We start from the raw sequence: 21,508 nt of genomic DNA, 5'->3' as shown, positions 1-21,508 counted from the left end.
GATAATGCATATTTTCACAATTTCCGTTGGTGCTCAATCTTACTTACAAATACTATGCTTTGTTGTACTCTATGATTTATTTTAGCAGTAGCATCAAAAGTCATCACTTCATCTTATCCAAGTTTCATTGTTGTTTTTCACATCAGAGACCTGATGTAATCTCTACTTTGACAAGCCATCTCGGGCCCTTAACATCAGCAGAGTTCTGTCCCTGGAATAAAGACATTCTTGTCACTACATCAGAGGATCGCACTTTTAAGGTTCTGCTTGATATTCACCAATGACAGAGTCAAAAATAATAACACTTTTTACTCTGGTACAGTGATGAAAAAATAATACACACACCATAATACCTGTAAAGGTCTTTGCCTTGTCTCTTTTCAGGTGTGGGACTTAAAAACTGAAACTGTTTGCTACCAGTCTTTTGTGCTTTCAGGTGAGATATTAATATTGTTGGAGGGAATTAATTTGCCTGCCCACGATAACAGGAACTGAATTCCCTAGATTTGAATTGCAGTGGTGGTAAAATCATATGTAAAAGTTGGACCTATAACATATCTAACTCTATTACTATATGAATTAGCACCAATTATTCAAATATAGGTGTCCAGACTTATCTTGTAGCACCGGTAAGACTCAAATTTAAGCACTTTAAATTTATGAGTAAGAAATGATAAGTAGTACATTTTAAATGTATTATTTTTTACACAGTGACATCTGTGCAGGAATTAGATCCTTGCAAAATGCTTGTAAATGACAGCTTTCCTAAAACAAATTCTTTAATTCTTTAGCCTCTCCACTGCTCAGTGTGCTCTTCCTGGAGGAGAACAGGCACCTTATCACCGGCTCAACTGATGGACAGGTAAGAGACTAAAGGACAGAATCTGAAACAGTACTGAAAATTGTAACACACTTGCATCTGTTGGTTTAGGTGTGGTGCTTTACTCTCCCTGATGACCACAAGTGTCACCTTGTGACCAAAATGGACCTTCAGAAGATGGAAAAAAGACATCAAATGCACCAGCTGGCTATTAGCTATCCAACAGGTGATGTTGATAGATAATATCTATTTTGATCAAATGCATTTTTAGTAATTCTATACCTCTTTTCAGCTGCCCAACTGAAAGATAAAATTGATTCATATTTATTATTCTTTCTTTCTTTCTTTCTTTCTTTCTTTCTTTCTTTCTTTCTTTCTTTCTTTCTTATTTATTTATTATTATTTCTTCCAGGATGTGCAGAGCAGTCAACTGTGGATAAAGTGGAGACTTCGAAGCCTGTGCTCAAAATGGCTTCATGTAGCTCACTCACTGACACCAGAAGTGTGCATGAAAAGTAAGTGAATTATAGCATTCATAAATAGAGTGAAATGTTAATATCTGCCTTTTTATGATTATATTTGAATGAATTGTGCAGCTGTACATTGATGATCTTTTTAATGTTGTCTTCCAGGAGAATGTCCTCTGAATTGGTAGAAATAGATAAGCAGTTATAAGATGGATTGATAGATAGAGGGTCAGATCTTATTATATACTTCATTCATTTTTCACAGTAAATGACAAGGTCTAAGATGATTTTGACCGTATTAACTCTCAGGTGCTCAAAGTGAATTGATGGGCCTTGTCATTATGACCTCACCAAGATGGAAAACTGCTTTATTTCATTTGTGACTTGAAATCTTCCTGTTGAAGCAGGACATGATACTTTCAACACTGTGTATATTCTCAATGGCTCCATTTAGTTCAGTTTTCCACAAGGTATAGATTGCATGTGATACAGGAAAATAATACAGAAGTGGTTCAAGCACAGTTGTCATGAAAAGAACAACAAATAGCTACACATTTCTGCCATTAACGTCATATAGATGTCTGACTGTCACAGAAGCCTGGAAAAAATGCCACCTCTTTACAGGCTAATTGCTGCACGTGTCCACACAATCACAGGAAACTTCACACATCGCAAGAAGCTTTACCACCTCATAGCATAAACTGTTTCAGGCTGTTTAAACATTTGTTGTTATGACAGGAAGCAGGCACTTAGAGAGCACAGACATAACTCTCTGTGTATTTTGTGGACCACTGGAATGAAATGGACATTGATTCCTCTTTGCTCTAAGCAAAGCACATGATCTCAGAGCCACATCATTTTAAGACTTGACCCAAACAGACACTTCTGTGTAAAATTCTAGTTCATCAACTGTTTGATGTCTCTGTGCAACCACTGTTTTACTGGCCTCAATCTGATGAGCTTTAGAAATAAAACAAATTTGTTAAGGTAAATTTTGTGTTAAGAATGCATGTGTAAAATAGGAAATTTAGACATTGGCGCCCCCCACTGGTATAGTCAAAAAAGACATTTTAGCATACAGATATTAACACTGCAAAACCTTCAGAGGAATTTGAACGATGCAATAATCACATAAATCATACATTTTTCACACATAAAAGCTTTACTTTTTTCACGCAGCATGTGAGGAGTGAAAATAATGATGCATTAAAGTACAAAAAACAATCTCAGCATGTGGCTCAGTGCAAGAAGTGGATAGAAAATGAACCATCAGACTCAACTTCTTCTTCTCTCTACTCTGTGTGGCAGCAGTTTCCATCTTGCAGGGTGTGCAAAGTTTAGACTACATGAAGTCAAAAGGAAACCTGAATAAAAACCTATAGTCCTATGGTGTGCATGGCTTGCCACTTCATCACATCACTGTGTTTTTCTTTAGTGAGGTTACACTGTCTTTCCTCAAATGATCTGAGAAAAAGCTTTTAAGGGAAATCCTGTAACACAGTTTTTCCATATGTCTCTGTGTGGGCCCCTGCAGGAACAACAGCTGGTTATGTATTGGAAGCTCTGATGGCCTGTATGTGGTGGATCTGGCTACCTCAGAACTCTTAAGAGTTCTTTATTTCAAAGGTAGGCTGCTGGTGGTGTGACTGTCATGTGTTTGTGCTTTTGCCATTTTAAGATTATCTCTCTTTTTAAGGAACACTATGATTGATTTTCAAATTCCAAAGGGAATTTGGTACTGCTTTTTTCCATATCCTTTCTGCTTTGCTGTAGTTTTCTTAGAAGTAGAAGCAGCGCTGTTCAGCTCAGCAAAATCGTTTGGTTACTAATTTAAGCTCAGTTCTTGGAGTATCATAAAATGAGTAAGTCTTAATCCATCAGTCCTGCCAACACTGCATTTTAGCTTCCTGCTTAGAGTGTGTCAACAGTAGCTAGTCACCCAAATAGCTAGCTCTGCCATAATGCTCTCTCTGAGTGGACCATGTGTTTGCTCATTACATTTTAAAAAGCAATCTTGGGTTAAGTGACTATCTGAATGGCATTAGCGATAGTTGCACATGAAAGGACAAACCAACTATCCTTATGGTCACAATTACCTTTGTGTTGAAGTAAAACTCCATATTATAAACTCTACAAAGATGATATATATTCTAATGATATGTATATCAGTAGCATGTATGCTCATATTTTCAATGTTGATTTCTTTGCATATTGTATAGCAATTGATACATATGAAGTGAAAATTTAATGTATCCAAAACTCATGACTGATGTTCATTCTCGTAGATTACCACAGCCTGAGCATCACACTGGCTGGGTCGTGGTCAATCTCTTCAGGGTGGGATAACTCTGTGAGTAATGCCAATAAAATCTTGACAAAACCACAGTACAGTTTTGATTGCATTGCCTGTAATCAATCCACAATCAGCGTTTTCTCATTTACAAATTACCTTTTGATTCAGACTACTTGCTGAAGAATGTGCATACCTGCATGCTTTTGTCCTTAGTAGTCAATCTTGGGTTTTAATGATAATAAATATTTAATTACTGAATTAATGAAAATTTCCACCCTCTATAATATGTACCCTTGAAATCGATCCCTGTTAAGTAAGTGTATGTTGTGGAGTGTTTCCTGTACTTGTTGTGACTATCTTACTGTGTTCCTGTATTCATTTTATCATACTTCATACTTCATCATAGTACACTCCAGGCTTATGTGAAACATATTTTTACAAGATTTGACTGTGTTTCTTCACTGACAAAAGGGGATATTTGAACACCCTCCCTTGTTTTCTGTATTTTCCTGAACATTAGCCATAAAGACACTGTACATTATCTATTTTTCTTTTTAAAGGCAATTATGGCCTCATTGAATTATTTTGACATTAACTATTTCTTGAATTCCTTGTCACACAGATGGTATTTTTAGTGAGCTCTTTGTTTACTCCATGCGTGGTCCTGCTGGAGTTATGTCTGTCTGAGCTAGGGAGGAACTGGGCTTGTGGTGAAGGCTTGTCGGTGTACCCGAGGTAAACCTGGAGTGAAAGGAAAATCCTTATTGATGCTGCAGTATGTTGACCCCCTAGAGCACAAATCGTCCTTTTCACTTGCTCCCTTCAATAAAAAATCAAAGTAACAAATCAGCTCCATTGGTAAAAATTTTGATCTTTCTCTGCAATAGCACAGTCCTGAATACACAGGGGCTGAAAGCTAAGCTCAGAACTGCTTAATGCAGCAGTATATCTCAGCTGCTTGTACAATAAATAATATGCTATTCTGATACTTTGTGTTTCTATGTTGTGAAAATAAGAGAAAACAACAGCTTTTCTGTAGTTTACATAATCATTTTGTTGCAGCCTAGATCTGCTGTGCTCAGAGAAAAACTAAACTGAAATGTTTTTATATGTCTAAGCTCTTAAATCTGCATGAGTTTTAATAAAGCTCCCTGTACTGGATGTACTCCTAATCCAGAAAATCATACTTATTACTCTCACAATAACTTTGGTTTAATAATGCCAAAGATTGAGAATTGTCCTCTGGGGAAGGAAGGAAATTCATTCAGGTATTAGCTGTACCTCCATAAATGATTATTTAGCAAAATCCAGCAGCACCAATAAACAGTGCTGAATTAAATAATATCAAATGTTATGTGTTTTTCAACTTTAACAAATTCGCAGCTTTTCAGCCAAAGCGTAATCATGTCAGCTTGTTAAAACCTGCAAAATATACTGCAGCTGTAGACATATTGCTTTCTCTCAGATACTGGTCACCTGACCTTGCTAACAGTACGACATATGAGTGAGGTCTGTTATTCAGATGGCCTCCTGCCTGTAACTGCCTCTGATTCTTACATTTCCATATTAACTTGGCCTTTTATAACCATTCTTGCCATCTGGATTTTCATGAGTCAGCAATATTATGGCACTGAGAATTAGAAAGACTAATAATCCTAATGGAAAATGCTGTGCTCCTTCATTTCCAGTAACTCTTCTCTCCCCGTTTCCACCCTCCCTTGTTTTCAGTTCTCCTCTGCTGCCTGAATCTCCTCTGAATGTTGCATTCAAGAAGAAGGAGCCTAATCTTCCAAAAAAGAAAGGTCAGCATGCCTGTCGTTGTCGTCACACTAACTCAGCTCTCACTTATTCTCATGTACTAAAAAAGGAGCTACTGCTGTTTGATGACTCTTGGTTTTAAAAGTCTGACCCATTTTATAGTTCACTCCATGTCTGGCCCGTTGACTGTTTTGCTTGGACCCAGATGGTTCTCTTAAATTGTACTTATTGTAGGTTTGTAGAAAGCCTATTTGGCTATTAGAAGAGCTACTGAGAACCTCCTTATTATCTGTAAATAAAGAGGATTGGAAATATTCCATTTGTTGCCTTGTAGAGGATGTTGATGTGGCATTCATCATAAGATTTCCTTCAGTTTTCATTTGCCACATAGGCAGGTACTTCAAATTACACAACAGTAAAAGTAAAACACAGACTGACAAAGTCTCGCTAATTTAAACACTAACATTTTGTTGTGTAGTCACTTCTTGCAGTGGTGGATTCCGGGGTAAAGTGAGCCTAATTGTGGTTCTTGGGTGTATCATTAAGATCTGGCAGCTTGAAACTATTCTGCAGGAGACCTACATTACAGTATACTGTGGTTTACATGTTGCTCTTACAGAGCATTAGCGCTGAGAAAGCCAGTATTCACTAGACTCCCCACAGCTCGAGTGAAGGAAGCTGCCAGTGCCAAACTATGTAGGAGATCTTCAGGGGAGTGTCGAGGTGCTGCGTGACTGCAATGTCAGACCGAAAAACCACAAAGATTTACAGACTAGTCAAACCCGCCATGCTGCCCCCCATGTGTCTTTGTATTCTTAAGGATATCTGCAGAATTGTATACAAATTACACCATAAACCTCTTAGATTGCTGCTGTAAAGGAAATTTGTAAGCCTGGCACAAGTCTGAAAGAGCCCTGTTAAAAGAACTATGAGTGCAGATTAGATATCTGCTGTCGTGTCTGCCATGTAACCTAATCGTGAAGTGAAACAGGACTGTCGGCTTATTGAGATGATGATAATCAGATGCTAATACTTTGAGTATGTTGTCACCGGTCTGAAGTGTAGCTGCCTGGATTAAGTTGTTTTATAGGTACGGCATCAGGGGACTACTAATGCTGCACTTAGTGTTGAATTGCATGTTAAAAACTATCTTTGAAATATTTTATGTAGATAGTTATCAAATATTACCTGGAAAGCAGCTAGATTCACAAGATTACGTAATGATGTGATATCGGAAATCTGTCTTGCCAGGCTTAGTGTCAGAGGTTAGCATAGATCTTGCAATAGCATCTGGTTTCACTTAATAAGAATTTACTTAAATAAGAGCAAAGCACAACACTTACGACATTTCTCTATAGACAAGAGATTTTCATTCTTATCTTAACTGGCTTGCACAAGTTTGATTACCAGTGGGCTTTGTTTAGTATTCTATGCATTAGGGCTCATTCAGTTAAGAGGCAATTGGTCAGCTGGACCCAGGTCTGCTGGTGCTCTGTTTTTCCACCACAGCCACACCTCCACACAACTCTGTTTATAGCAGCACAATGGCTGAAGCTGTAGCAGGAGTATGGTGTTCCAGTCGTGCTAACTGCTAATATTTACCGATAAAAAACTTTTACTTCTACTTAAGTAACTGTTTTTGAAAAGTAACAGTACTGTTACTTGGGTACCGTTTTTGGCCACTCTACTGACCTCTGGTTATTGTAACATTAAAATAAAATACTGATGGAACTGATACTTTAACAATTACTTTTTTTATTTGTCAAGAACTTGTTATTTAATAGAAAAATGGTTCTCTAATTTGTCCTTACATGTAAATAAAGCTCAGTGCTCATCTAAAATATAATGTTAATGACTACTGCAAGAAATCTGCCTACTGCGACATGATACAGAGCATTAAGCATCAGTGTCAGCTTTATTCTTTAGAGCTCCTTTGCTAGTTTTGGATAGAGTGAGATGGGAAAAACAGAGAACTGTGTGGCCTTGACTGGTCCATTTTGAATGAAAGAGAAAAGTGTTTGGTGCCTCTCACTATTGTTCCATTAGTCACTGCTGTACAGCAACTGCAATACAGAGTGCCTCCTGTTCACATCTAGCTCTCTATTGAAGTTTGATATTGTGGTTAGTATTTTATCCTCATAGCTACCGGTACATGTGGTATCACATTCTTTGCCCTCTTTGTACATTTCCCTCCAGAGTGCTACACATATGTTCCACACATTCTTCAGATGTAACATGATTTCAATTGCCGTCAGACCCTTAATTTGGCTCCATATTCATAATTCCTGTCAGTCTTTGGTTACTGCACCACTGATACCTTTTTACTTCTGCTTTCGCTTCATTCACCTAGTGTGTGCCCACTTTTTGCAAGTCAGTAAGGCAATAACTCGTACCAGAGAGTCTGGTTACAGTCAAGATCGATAGATAGATAGATAGATATACTTTATTAATCCCAAGCTGGGAAATTTTGGCGTAGCAGCAGCATTTACATACATAAAATATATAAGCAACACACTGAAATAAAAAGAAGAAATAGCATATTAATTACAGTATAAAATGCAATGTACAAATATACACAGTATAGATAATGTATAAAAAGAGGTAGTTATTATAGTGCAAAAAATAAAATAAAATATAAGGTGCAGTGAAACAGATAAATAATCATCAGTGGACCGGTGGGCATAAGAAAAACAGATAAAGTGTGCATGTACTGTATTAGATGACCAGATTATATAACTATTATTGTACAGTTTGATGGCATGTAGCAGGAAAGAAAAACAGAAAAAACAGATAAAGTGCATAGGGACTGTATGGAAAGACCAGATTTTTTAACTATTGTTATAAAGTCTGATGGCATGTGGCAGGAAAGATTTCCTGTAATATCTTGGAGACATATGTAGCTGCTACATTGAGTACACTTTTAGAAGCTTGGATTATTTTGTATTTGTCTTGGGTCAATTTCAACAGCTAACTTGTAGGGAGGTCTGAGTGTGTGCCTCCTGTCTGATTAAGCACAAGAATAAGTGTATTATTGGCTGGCTTGAGTCTTGTGCCTTCCATTGCAGGCAAAACAAACTGTAAAAAGAATCATTGTAACTTCTTTAAACCACTGAATCTAAAAGTGTACCTTACATCCTAACATCCTAGTGATGCAGTTCCAAATACAGCGGATAACTGACCTTGAGAACTGTGTATCTGTAGACAAACCTTACCGTAAAAGTTATCATTTATTGCTTTTGTTGTGTCCAAAGCTAAACATCCAACATTTGAACAGACTGAAGACTTATGAAACCGTATTACTGTGACGGTTAAGAGAGATTAGGCTAAGTCTAACATAATAAGGGTAAGAGCCGTAAATGGAGCACTGCTGTGATTTTACGCGGATATGACTCGACTTGGAAATTTGTCTGAAACTCTCACTTTGCTTCAACTAATACTAAGTCTCAAGTCAGCGTAAATTATGAGATTTTTACTGCCTCATAAAACTAAATGACCATTATATATCAGCAGGGGGTCAATAGGGCTGCTGAGCAAAATGCCAAGTGATTGTGTCGCCAGGTAATTAGATCTCTGGCCTTAAATGCCTTGTTTCTGCATATAATCTTTGCTGGATCAAAAGCTCCTCATACATCACCTCCCACACAACGCAGTGGAGAAACGAAGGATGGTGCTACATGTGAGTGACCAGTGTCACCAGACCTGAAATCGCACATCTGTTATTTACATCTTTGCTGATTGATACTGTGCAATACCAATTTGACCTAAGCTAGATACCAGGTTAAAAAAGCTGTTGCGGAGTTGAACTGAGACTGTAAGACTATTGCTTTGATAGAAGCAAGACAGCATGAAAAGTATCAGCAGCAATATCTTTTAAGGCTGACCGGATAAAAAAACAACATGTACCAAGAAAAAAATCAAATTTCAATTCACAATCCAAGGAAAAGAGTCATTGTTCAGTGGGTTTCAAGTGTATTCAACAGGAAAATCCTTGAAGCCAAACCTGGAGTGAACATTGGCACTGCTGATCAAAGTTGAAAAGCACTCACCGATAAGAGAGGATCAAAAAGAGATCCAGATGTTCTTCTCTTTGACTTTGACTGGTTGGTTTCACTTGCATACAATTTATCATTGTGTTGGGACTGTGCCTGACTCATACAAGAGCCTAAGCAGGACAACTGATATTACCTAGCATGCAAACATTGCATGAATCACAGTTGGGGGGAGGGTTGTGTAGCTGTTGTGCAAGTTTAATAATAAATGAATTTAATCTAAAGTACTTTCCAAGCTGCACTTAGCCCCAGGCTAAGAAGGCTTCACACGGGCACAGTCTTGGCAAATTCTAAAGTGTGCTAAACCTAACTTTACCTTAGGGCTCACTTGCCCTTCTCCAGAGCAGCGTTAGCCCGTGTTTGTGGGGTTAACCCCCAGAAAATCTGATAACACAAGGCTAAAAGGTCTCAGGGTCAAACAAGGCTAAAGAGAAGTAGTTATAAGTCATCATTCTGGCATTGTTAACATTAGTCATGTGTTCACGACTAATGTTAACAGTGCTTGTAGAGGTGCATTGGGATTTGTATAGCCCAGGGTTATCCAAGGGTCAACTGTAACCCTGGGGCTAAGGATAGCCTTGGGCTAAGAGTATGCAGTGTGAAAAGCCCTTTGATTATTTATGAATAGTGGTACATCTCTTTTACAGTTTTTTTTTGGTAGTATAAAGTTATTAACCATAGGTTATTGACTGTTATCAGGTTTCCTTTTTGAAAATGTTTAAACAATTCAAATGCCATCTCTCATGTTGTCATATAGAAGATAGGCTACTGCTGTAAACAAACCAAACCACAAATCTGTGTTTTTCATATCCATGTTAAACAACAGTCCGTCAATGAACTGCAATACCTTTGAAAGTGAATTACCATCAAAGAAAAAGAATAGCTGTGTAATATGTACATGTATTATTGCATGGGGAAAAATTAAAGAGCTGTGTATTATGCTAGTCGACCAAATTAATTGATGAATCCATGTCTGAGAAAACCAGGGTAGATAACATTTTCACTGGTTAATTTCTGCTCAGATGATAAAGTGAGATTGAATTCAAGTCCAGGCTGTTAACGAAAAAAATACGTATGTATATTTTGCTCTGATACAACTTATGTCCAAAGTTACCACCCAGAGATTATTCAACTTTTTCATACGTTGCCTGTTATTTGACAGGAGAGCAGTTCTTGGACAGCCTCACACATTTTAATGGTTGTGGAAAAAGTGAGCTCATTGTAATATAGTAAAGCTACTGACAGTGAACAGGGAGCAGAGTGAACCATCCCACGGTTTGTGGTCTCCTAATCGTATTGTATCTTTCTTACCTATACCCATGAGACAGTATAATGAGTAGCTCCATCCTAATTGTGGAAAATAGCGAACAGAAGTCTTTTATTCCTTTAGAACTGGGAACTTTTTCTTTTTAGCTTCTTCATTCTCTGGTTTGGGAATTCATAATGTCATTAAGTACTTGTGTTTGTCAGTCTGTGGCTAATGGACCACCTCATTTTAGGGGGAATAAAGGAGCAGCCTCTGGTTTTCCATTCAAAAGTGAGATCGTCTGGATATACCAGTGCCCCGAGGTACGTTCACTTTGCCTAACAGAAAATCAAATTATAGTTAATTGTATTGTCCAAAATGTAATAATGATTAAGAAAAACTCTCAAGGAAATTTAAGTAAGAGGAGAAATGATGGAATTTTTCCTTTGATTGCTTTATTTTCATTCTTCACCATGCATTCCACTAATGTTATGATTTCAGTATTTCCCAGGACTCCACTTATTGAAATGTATCACCCATAATATGCTTAAACACTCAAGATAAAATGGATCCCCAAAATTCCCACCATCCTAGCTCTTGACTTGTGCAGGACACTTCACACTAAGGTTAGTTAGGTCAGGTTAATGGGGGTAGAAAAGTGACCTTCTTAGATATTTTCTGCCACCCCAAGACATAGCTGGTAAGTGTACTCCTCTCAGTGACATTACTGGAGGCAATTCATCAGATCATATGCAGCTTCTTCTGCAGCCACAAAAGGTTTATACTACATTTTTAACATATGCACCTATACTCCAAGACCTGTCAGCACACTTTTATTGTGTAAAAGTGCTGGAGTTCCCCTTTAAGAGAGGCACCTTTATGTGTCTAGCAAACTCTTCAACACCCCACTCACGACATTACATTCATTTATTTGTTTGTTCTTGATTTTTTCAGAAGAATTATGTTTTCACCTAAAACAAATATTCAGAAGAAGCCTTCCTCTAAAAAGGCCACCAAAAATATGTAAGCAGTCCCATCATTTTTAAATACAATGTATTCTAAAGTTATTGTTGAAATAAATACTAATTTTCTTCTCTTTGTGTCATTTAGGACTTTTCCCCTTAGCGATTATCCAGCAGACAGTGCAGCACCAACTATTCCACACTGTCATCTGAGCACTGGCAACAAACCAGTCTATTGCTTTCAGTATTCAGGTGAGACAGTATTCAGGTGAGACATATTATAATCATGTATGTGGTTAAAGTTAAAAAATCATTATATATTACATTCTTCTCACAGACAACAAATCAATAGTGAGTACAGAAACTCAGGCAAAGTAGTGATACAAAGAAATCAAATTGATTCTGGGACTGAAGTTTCTGTGGTTTACAGTGAGAAGTGGAGACCATACATTTTTCACTAATAGGGCGTTACTGATGGATATGTTGACTTGATTTACAATAAATGTCAACGCAACTGCACATTTCATGTACTACAGCAGTCCCTCTTATCCCTTAAAACTAAGTAGATCCTGGTTACGTCTGTGTAATCACATCAAAATTAGTCTGAGCTCTGTGTTTTTCTCCCCAAACCATCCCATGGCCAGGTATCAGAACCTCAGCATATTCATCCATGATACTTCTAAAGAATTGAATGCTTTTTATATACAATGCCTGTTGAAGCCTGGATTTTGAGATATTTTGTCAGCAGTAAGAGTGTTCTGAGCCTTGCTATGTAAACACAAAAGCCTCATACTGCATTGAGTTTTTTCCATCCTCCACTGGAAGGGTGAATTGAGGTTAAGCAATAATGGTATGATTTATGATGACTTAACAGGTCATTGTTGTTGTTACAGAATTATATTACCTTTCAGTACTGGTCCTGTTTCTGACAAAACACTAAAAAATGCTTTTATATAGCCGATAATGATAAATCAGCTGTTGACTGAAAAATCCTAATAAAAGGATTCTGTGGTTCTCTGTCTCTCCCAGGTGACGGGAAACAAATCCTGTGTGGTCTTGGAGACAGCTCGGTGTTATTGTACAAGTCTTCCCTCACTGGAAATCCAACTGTCTACACAGGTGCATGACCTTGAATATGCATTGAAAGCTTGCTCATTATTTAGTTATTTGCCCTCTGTGAAATGGGCATTTTTGTCAGCAGTGCAGTTGAATGTTATTATCACTTGACTCCTCACAAATTATACTCACATCATAAGGTTATTTTAGGTTAAGATCTTGTGATGTTTGAGATGAAGGAGTATGTTAAGAAAAGGTCATCCTCAGCTTGGATTTAGGTCTGCCTTATTTGGGCTATTCTGATTAACATACTTGGAAAATGGATCTACTATGGCTTAAGATGAAAGACTCCAGGCAAATCCAAATATTTGCTTACTCAGCTATCAGTGAATGTAGATTAAGAATTCTCTTTCAAAGGAAAGGGGTGGTTTGATTATATTCCAAAGCAAGAAATTGGTACATTCTGTCTTTGTTTTTGTCAGACAGTAAAACCAAGGGCACATTGTACTTTGAATGTAGCTATTTTTTTAATTTACTGACACACTATTTAATTTGAAGTATCACTCAGAGTACGGTAGTCAGTTCTGTCTGCCATCACTCTGCCACTCAGCACCGACAGGTACAGACAGGATTCCATGCATGACAAGCATCTGTTTCACACCTTCTGTCTTTCGTGCAGCGGGGAACACAGTTTCCATAAGGGGGCAGTAGAGATAAGAAGACTGAAGTTGAGGTGATCAGTGGGTCACCAAGAGCCTCTTCTCTTCACTCTGTCTGTCTCTCTGAGCCGCACCATAAAAGTAAATGTTGCAGCCACACACTGATTTCCAGGTTGGTTTTGGACCTCTCTTTATATGCAGGCCATGGCAAGTCAGTGAGCAGTGTGAGCTGGAGTCTCAACAGACAGTGGTTGTTGAGTGCATCAGAAGACCAGTCACTCCGAATCTGGACCCATGGCAGCGCAGAGCCTGCCATTGTCATGGTAATATTAACATTCATATTCAAACACAGATACTTACTTTTGTGCTTTATTCTATTTTATGGATTTCATTAATTCCAATCATCTTAATCTTAACCATCACCAGTGTCTGAACCTTCACTTACTCAAGTCTTCACCATAAAAAATCAGTCAAATGAGGAGAAGCCAGAGTGACCTCATACTGCAAAAATCTCCTCACTCTGAAGATCTAAAATCTCAAATTGGTTTGGAAAAAAAACAAAATAACTACAGACACATTTGTTTCACCCTCAAGCCCACTGTGACTGCTGGAAGGATTTTGCCCCTTATTGCAGTTGTTGCAAATGATTCCACACTTGAATGACAGAAAAACAGTGGTTGCTTCTGTATCCACAATGTTTTGCTTCATGTCTTCAAAGGGAGTCACAGTCAGGCCCCTGTCAGTGGACCACCATGGGACTTCATTTCATCTCCTTTAAACACTCACGGATACTCAGAACTGAAACCTTGTAGAGCTGGTCCCGTATATTAGCTAGCTTGCAGAACTAACTAACTCCTTTCACGTAACTGTAAATGTCAATATGGCCAGACTTGTGTTGATTTTCACCATTTTTATAACATTATCTGTGCTGAGGTGATGGCCCTGCGAAACGATGTAGTTCATCAAGAAGTTTTACACACAACTAAATAGTATTTCACTATCTTTACAACAAACTGATACACTTAGATCCTTTACATTTACAAACATATGTGTAACTCATGGAATAATTCAAAGGATCAAAAATATTGACTACCATACATTTTTTTCTGACTAATGGTCCCATGAGGCAGACCCCTCTATTCTATTCTAGAACATGCTTTCAGGTATAACGCCTCAGGCTGGGCTATAAAGAGATGTGTCAGGTGTTGAGAGTGATGGAATATGTGCACCATATTATTAGATATGGCAATGCAGGTAAGAGGTGCTATAATTAGGATGCTCTAGTTTGTTTTGTCTGTAACTCATTAGAAAGTGCGTCATGGCCATCTTTATAACTTCAGCAGGGAAATTATGTGTAATGTTCAAAGTGTACCTTTGACACATTGATGTAAAACTTGCCTAATTCGTTTTTTCCTCCTCTAAATACCCTAATGGAATTAAAAAAGAGAAAGCCAAATTAATTGAGATGATTGAATGGTGTTTTTCTTGGCTCAAAGATAGTGACTTTGTCATTCAAAGCATCTGCTTGACTCAGAACATCCAAAACTCTGATTGTGTGCAGAGCCTCCTTACTTCATCGGGTATCATATTTAATGGGACAGTCAGAAGTGTGTCTGCTTCCCCTATGCCAAGTTAAAACTCTGGGGTCTTCCCATACCTGATGATAACCATCCCTGCTTGCACTACTCAGTGAAACTGTTTGGAGCTTGGCTAGCTCTACAGCCTTTGACTGCTTGGTGTTCTTGTGAAACAACTTGGCAACAAATGCAATTCTCTTCAGGGACAGGAGCTCCGTCAGGGTTAGCCAGAATTACAAAGAGCTTCGTACAGTTCGACTTGAAAAGTCTAAAAAGAAATAACCTCAAACAACCACATGGTATTCTTACAATTATTGTTGGAAGTATTTAGATGTCAGTTGGTAAATCAGGACAGCCCTTCTGTTTGGTTCTTTTACCATTCTTAAGTCCAGCTGTGCAGTCTTGAGGTCAAGGAGAAAGATGTGAATGCCTCATACAAAACATTTCTGATAAGGATGCCTGTTCTTGAGCTCACTTCCTCCTTCTGTGGAACTGACTTTCTTGGAGTCCCTTTTTCAACATGAAGTGAGAAAAAATGAGTGTTGTGGAGAGCAAACATTCAAGGTCTCATGATCCACCATTAATCTTGACATGTTTGTGGGATAACACAGACAGTATAGTATGTGTAGATTATCACTCTACATTTGAGAGTGTTGCATGTGTCATTTCAACCAATTTTAAAGTAATAGAGGTGTTCAGGACCTACTATTAAAAGTTTTATATTGCTTTCAGAAGTCAGCCATGACTTCACTTAGCTTCAGATCAACTCTAGGCAATATGGAGTATATATTTAGCAAAACTATTCAGGATTTATGAGTTTTCTCTGTCTGCATCATAGAAATACACTGTACACCTTATTACTTCATTTTATTAGATTAGATTAGTGTTATACTTTTATTTTAGAAGTCTGATGTTTTTTTAAGAGATGGATTTAATTTGTGTCTCTTTCCTTTCCTCCAATAGGGAAACAGTGCATTCTCTAAACCCATAAGAAGTGCTCAGTTTTATTACCTCGACAAATTTCTGCTTCTGGGTTCTGGGCCCTCTTTATGTTTGTATCTGTATAATGTGGACATCACACGTGATGACGTCAAAAGGTAATTATAAGCGATTATTTCACAGATTACTTGATAGTGTTGCATACTATAAACTAGCTATTTAGTGTATCATACAATGTAAAGTATAGTGTTAACATCATAGTTATTGCATTAGTGTATATCCGCAGCCCGAATTTGGCCTGCCATGAGGTTCGATTTGATCTGGCAGATTTTTAGAGGACAGAAATATATTCAGAAAGTAAATATACTAATTTGTAATAATAATATAAATTGCTGTTTATGCTGTTTTATTTTTGTCAGGCACTTTGCACAGGAAATCAGTCAATTACTTGAACATGAGATTCTTGGGCCATTTTGTATCTTAACAACACAGTACAATAGGTTTTAGCCTCATGGCCCATGGCCCACCATTAAGTTTCAGCTTTGTTTGGGCACCCCTGATTTATATGATCTCAAGATGTTTTCTTGGACTCTGTAAATGTCATGGTGATAAAAAGAAAAGTGCTTTAATTATAATATCATTTTTTTTCTATATCAGTTTACTTTATTTACTGCTTGTGCCTCTTTTTTAACTTATCGTAGTGGTAAATAGACAGTATTGACATACTGCTTTCTATTCTTAGAGACCACTTAAAGTCCTTTACAACACAAGTCCGAATTCAGTCATTCACACAAACATTGATAAACTGGTGGCAGGCACTATTATACAAGGTGCCACCTGGTTTAGCAATAGGCATTTATACGCACAAAACTATTGATGGAAGAGCCAGCATTGATGACTCACCTGGGGTAAATTGGGGTTCAGTATCCAGCCAAAGACACTTTGATAGAGTAGAGTGCAAGTGGCTGGGGGTCGAACTACCGACACTGATGGACAACCTCTTTACACACTGGGCCGCAGCCGCCCCAACTTCTGTTCCCTGGGAGTCATTGGTGAAGTACAGCTGAAGGAAATTCAGTGATTGTGATTATGTCCAGATATCAACAGTTTCTCTATTCATGCTGAATCAGCAGAATATAAAAAAAAAAATCAGATTGTGTTACGCAATCACAAACCTCAAACCACAAAGCTCCACAGTAGGACACACACAGTCTTGTTGGCCCCCTTAACAGTAAAACTAACACATCGGCAGTTACTTGCCTTTCTCAAGAGAAAATGAACAACGGTTTTAGGTTAGAAAGTTCATTTTTCACAGATTTAAACCAATAATCTGCCACTTTTCACCTCCAGTTAGTTGTTGCAATAGATGCATTTGTCATCATCCTGGCTGATACTCATTACCATATAAACTGCATGAATGTGCACTGTGAGCTATCACAGATTGTTCTGGAGACATAACCTAATAAAATGCCTACATACTCTCTTTTAGCACTTTGTCATACTTATTCATCTTTCTCCTATTTAGGTTGTTATTTTTATCAAATCATTATCATTGATTGTACTTTTTTTCTTCTTAGATATCAACAACGGAGTGTTGTCAAATTGGCAAGCCGCTTCATGACAGCATCATCAACAGACATCACTGCCTTGTCTGCAATCAGTGATTTCTTTTCTTGTATCCTTTTTCTTGTTATTATTTTTCTTACAGCAGCTACTTTGGATAGGGCAGAGTGAGCCTATCCCTTATCTAGTTTTACACAGAGCATCTTGTTGAACCACTTCCATGTTAACCACGGCACATCAGTCTGTGCTTCATAAAGTCTTCACGTAGCCTCAGGGCTTCCACTGCTGACTTTACCTGTAAATCATGTAGGTGTCTTTAATTTTTCAGGAATGTCTGCATTCCAGCCCCTCGTTAGGCTTTATAGTGCGTTTACTTTCCAATAAATCCACTGAACTTAGCTGTGTTGTGATGAGTGAGATCCCGTCACAAGTTGTTTTGCACCAATGGAGTCTATATGGTCTATATGGAGTCAGATATTGTGTCATGAGCTTAAAAAACTATTTAGTACAAAAATGTGCAAACTTATGAACAACTACTGACATTTGAATAATTTTCTAATTTTGAATCGCATCATGGAGCAATAGAAGCTGTCTGCAAAACACAAACTGATGTATTTAGTTATCTGCTCAACTCAGCACTTTGGTTTTTAGAGCTGGCCCATGGAGAATGAGGGAAAACTGATATTCCTTACATAACCTAATGAATGATGATGATTTGTGTTTTTTTCTTAACGTTGGAAGGCTGGCCCCCCTGTCCAAGAAGAATATTATGAACGCATGGCATGATAAACCTGTGTTGTTGTGCAGCTTGTTCCGCCTATAATTTATAAACAATAAATCTCATTATTTTTTCCTAAAAGCTGTCGCAGACATTGTTCTGGTTTGTGGTTCGGATCGCTCCATACAAGTATTTGACATGAATAAGGGAACAGTTGCTTCAGAAGTGCCTGATGCCCACAGCAGAGCCATCCACTGCATTACACAGAACAAGGTGAGGCAATGTTAATGTTCCTTTGGAAAAGCAAATTCGCCATTTTTGAAAGTTCCTAAGGATTATTTATTTTGAGAAGAGGGTTAACTTGTAGAGTAAGAACTATAGAGATAACAGCGCAGGAGACCATTTATTATTTTTTTGGTTGGAGGGTTTACTCGGTACAGGTTGGATAAAATGAAATTTCTGTCTTTACTTATTTTGTGGATATTTTATGTTTAACAATGCAACTTTGGGTGAATATTTCATTTTAGCTTGCCTTACCCTAGCCTGAAAAAACCTACAAGGACAAAGTCGAACTGTCTGCCAGTGCTGAAAATAGATTGTACATCAATTATCAAATTGAAATTGATATGCATTTAAAAAGGTTGACATTGGAGTTATTGCTTTTATTGGCAGTGTCTTCTTAAATCCTCACTCATGTAAGTTTACTATGCTAACCCTAACCCTGAGTTTTTGTTGTTTGCTTCACAAGCTCTTTTCCTCATTTGTAGTTGGACTGAGACTCATGATAACCTCTAACCTTTATGAATGGATAGAAGCAAACGCGTCACTCCACCGACAGACTGAGTGAAGTCTAGATCTCACCCACACAGCGAAGAATTTGCTTGACTTGGCATCAGCTGGTGGTGTGAGCCCCATCTTCCACTTTACTCGAGAAGGGTCTACTATTTGGCAGATGTTACAGAGTTACATAAGGCAGACTACGAGTGCTGTGGCGGTTACATAAGGCGCAGATTGTCTTCAAGGGAATAAAAGTTTTAGTTTGCGGTGTGAATGAAGGAGGTTGTGGTTGAAAAAAAAAACTGTCATGGTTACCTAAAGGTTTCCATGACAGACAGACAGGATGTGCTATCGTCAGAATCATTCATCTTGCTGAGTTTTTGAATGTAAATCCTTGGTGCATCAGGATTAAGACTGCCATAGGAGATGGCTGGAGGAGATTCCATGCTGGATGATGGCCTTGGAGTAATGCTGTTCCATGATGCAGTCTGGGTTTATGTGGCCTTTCTCTCACATCACTGTCTTGGACCAATGTAGGCTCAATTTGCTGGTGTCTAACAAGCAGACAGCTTAGGTCTGTATCCACATCGATTATAGTGCTATGAGGAATGCAATACTGCATCACTCAAAATGAAACTGTAAATATCAGTGATAAATTCATGCACTCAAGTCTGGGGTTTCTTCACATCATTTATATCTCTTTATAGCTATCACGTTACATTTTTCCAGAGAAATGAGGCGCTGGTTTCGCTCCATATATAGTTATTTGAATGTTTGATGATAATAACAGCAAAACCATTAATAGGAATCACAAAAATTACTGAAAAGTTGACCTGTCCCATAGATAACTTATTTTTATACACAGAAAAGTGTCTATTTGCGCAGAAGAAGAGGATTCTCTGAGTGACCCTGGAGTACTGACTATAGTTGTGCATGTTGACCTGTGCATACTTGACACTCAGGCCAGCCTGGATTAGCTGGACACACTGCAGCTAGCGGCATGGATTAAATGCATCAACCCATTCAACTGTGATGCACTCTTAGACACAGCTGACTCCTTCAACATAGAGGTGCCTGCTCTTTGTCACGTCAGCTATTGTGAAAAGCCCGCAGCTTGTTGTTTCAGCTTGGCTATTGCGTCAATGTGGGGTCCTCCGCCTGGGCGCCCAAGGGCGTTTGGACGCCCGTAGGGTTAATACCTGTGGATCAGAGGGATTGCCCCTGCCTGGAGACTGCACACATAACATCACTCTTCCCTCCCCTCTCGCTTTCTCGTCCCGATGCAGACCAAACAGCAGGAACTACAGCATGTGAAGCAGCTTTTCCCACTTCAAATTTCCATCACCTCCTCTGCAAAACTCACCTGGAACTCATCAGAGGAGAGGACTTCTCGGAAAATGGAACTGGAAATGCCCTCTCAGACTCCCTTTCTCACACTCTTAATGGAAATCTAAACAAAAAACACCCCCACCGCTGCTCTCTCTCTCTCTTTAGCTCAGTGTGGAAGTCATGTATGGAATTTATCTATAGATGTACAGCGGAAAGTCTACATAGCTGAAGCCTATCTCCATGTGGGACATTAAAGATGGAAAATTACACACAAAGACGAACTTACATCAATTATGTTCCCATTCCATTTTTTTTTTCCAGCCCATCCCGATGGGCTTAGGTTTTATTTAATGTCACCTCCTACGTTAAGGTAGAAACAATGCTACCTGGAATAATAATCATAACATTTGCCAATACAGGATACACAGAAAAAAAATGTTTTCCAGTGCCTGACAATAAGTGTAGCTGATTTACAGTGTATTTCTGTCAGGTATGTGCTGACTGGTCATTTTAGATTTTTGTATATGTTTCACAGGGCTCCATGTTCAGCACGCAGGCACCGGATTCATACAACCTCTTCCTCACTAGTGCAGTCACAGATGGTGTGAAGATTTGGGACCTCCGCACACTAAGGTAATATTAATGTAGTCCATTCTATAGGGGTTGTTAATGGATGCACTTTTAATGTGAAAATCAGGCCAAAAAGTTGTGATCAGATTTATGTTTCTATATTCACATTTACAAAGTACTGCTTCAGTTTCTTCAGGCTTTTCAGAGGTTGATTAAAATGCCTAAGCACAACATTGGTGGCCTTACAATATAGTACTGTAAGGCAGCTTAAACTGGTAAAAGACAATTTTTTTTCTTGAAGTAAACACGGATTTCACTGTGTAATGGCTGTAGAAAAGTGACACCATCCACGTAAAGATTGGTTCCCTATAAACCTCAGCTGAACTATGCAATTCAGTCTGCTAACTGGCTAGATTTTTCTCACAGAAATAAAGATTGCATGTGCATCCAGGGTTTTGTCAAAGTCTGGCCCCCCATTATGATATATGTTTCCTCTGACCACTGGGGCTTGAGACAGTTCAAATTGGACATCCTTTATTCCCGATCAGCAAGTTACAAAATCGGTCTGCATATTAAAACAACCGGATGTTTTGACTGCCTTTTCATAGCACTGAGATCTGGGTTTCTAGGTCAAATCATGATTCTTACAGTTGTTTTTTGCTTTGGACAGTAGCCAGGCTGCTAGTAACATGGGTAACGTTGTTTTTACGACAGTGGTGCCAACA

At 38.3% G+C, this 21,508-nt stretch overlaps 1 protein-coding gene across 7 annotated transcripts in view; it reads left to right on the top strand.

The window, feature by feature from the left end:
- wdr27 (WD repeat domain 27) overlaps positions 1-21,508 on the top strand; it is a 43,145-nt gene that overhangs the window by 1,348 nt on the left and 20,289 nt on the right. For 5 of the 7 annotated variants that reach the window (XR_005079451.1, XM_037124635.1, XM_037124637.1 and 2 more), the window contains exons 5-22: positions 147-260; positions 385-436; positions 792-862; positions 932-1,046; positions 1,233-1,335; positions 2,822-2,913; positions 3,573-3,637; positions 4,203-4,315; positions 5,309-5,382; positions 10,887-10,956; positions 11,588-11,656; positions 11,744-11,847; positions 12,625-12,714; positions 13,512-13,633; positions 15,851-15,984; positions 17,404-17,501; positions 18,259-18,380; positions 20,749-20,846. Coding sequence is in view for 6 of the 7 variants with exons in the window: in XM_037124635.1 (XP_036980530.1) it covers positions 147-260; positions 385-436; positions 792-862; positions 932-1,046; positions 1,233-1,335; positions 2,822-2,913; positions 3,573-3,637; positions 4,203-4,315; positions 5,309-5,382; positions 10,887-10,956; positions 11,588-11,656; positions 11,744-11,847; positions 12,625-12,714; positions 13,512-13,633; positions 15,851-15,984; positions 17,404-17,501; positions 18,259-18,380; positions 20,749-20,846 (1,706 nt within the window). In the remaining variant the exon portion in view is untranslated. The other 2 variants (XM_037124639.1, XM_037124640.1) reach the window with 2 other exon arrangements.

This window comes from Acanthopagrus latus, chromosome 15, assembly GCF_904848185.1.
Source record: "Acanthopagrus latus isolate v.2019 chromosome 15, fAcaLat1.1, whole genome shotgun sequence".
NCBI classification, from domain to species: domain Eukaryota; kingdom Metazoa; phylum Chordata; class Actinopteri; order Spariformes; family Sparidae; genus Acanthopagrus; species Acanthopagrus latus.
Note: the sequence above shows the minus strand (reverse complement) of the source record. Positions and strands in the feature narration are given on the sequence as shown.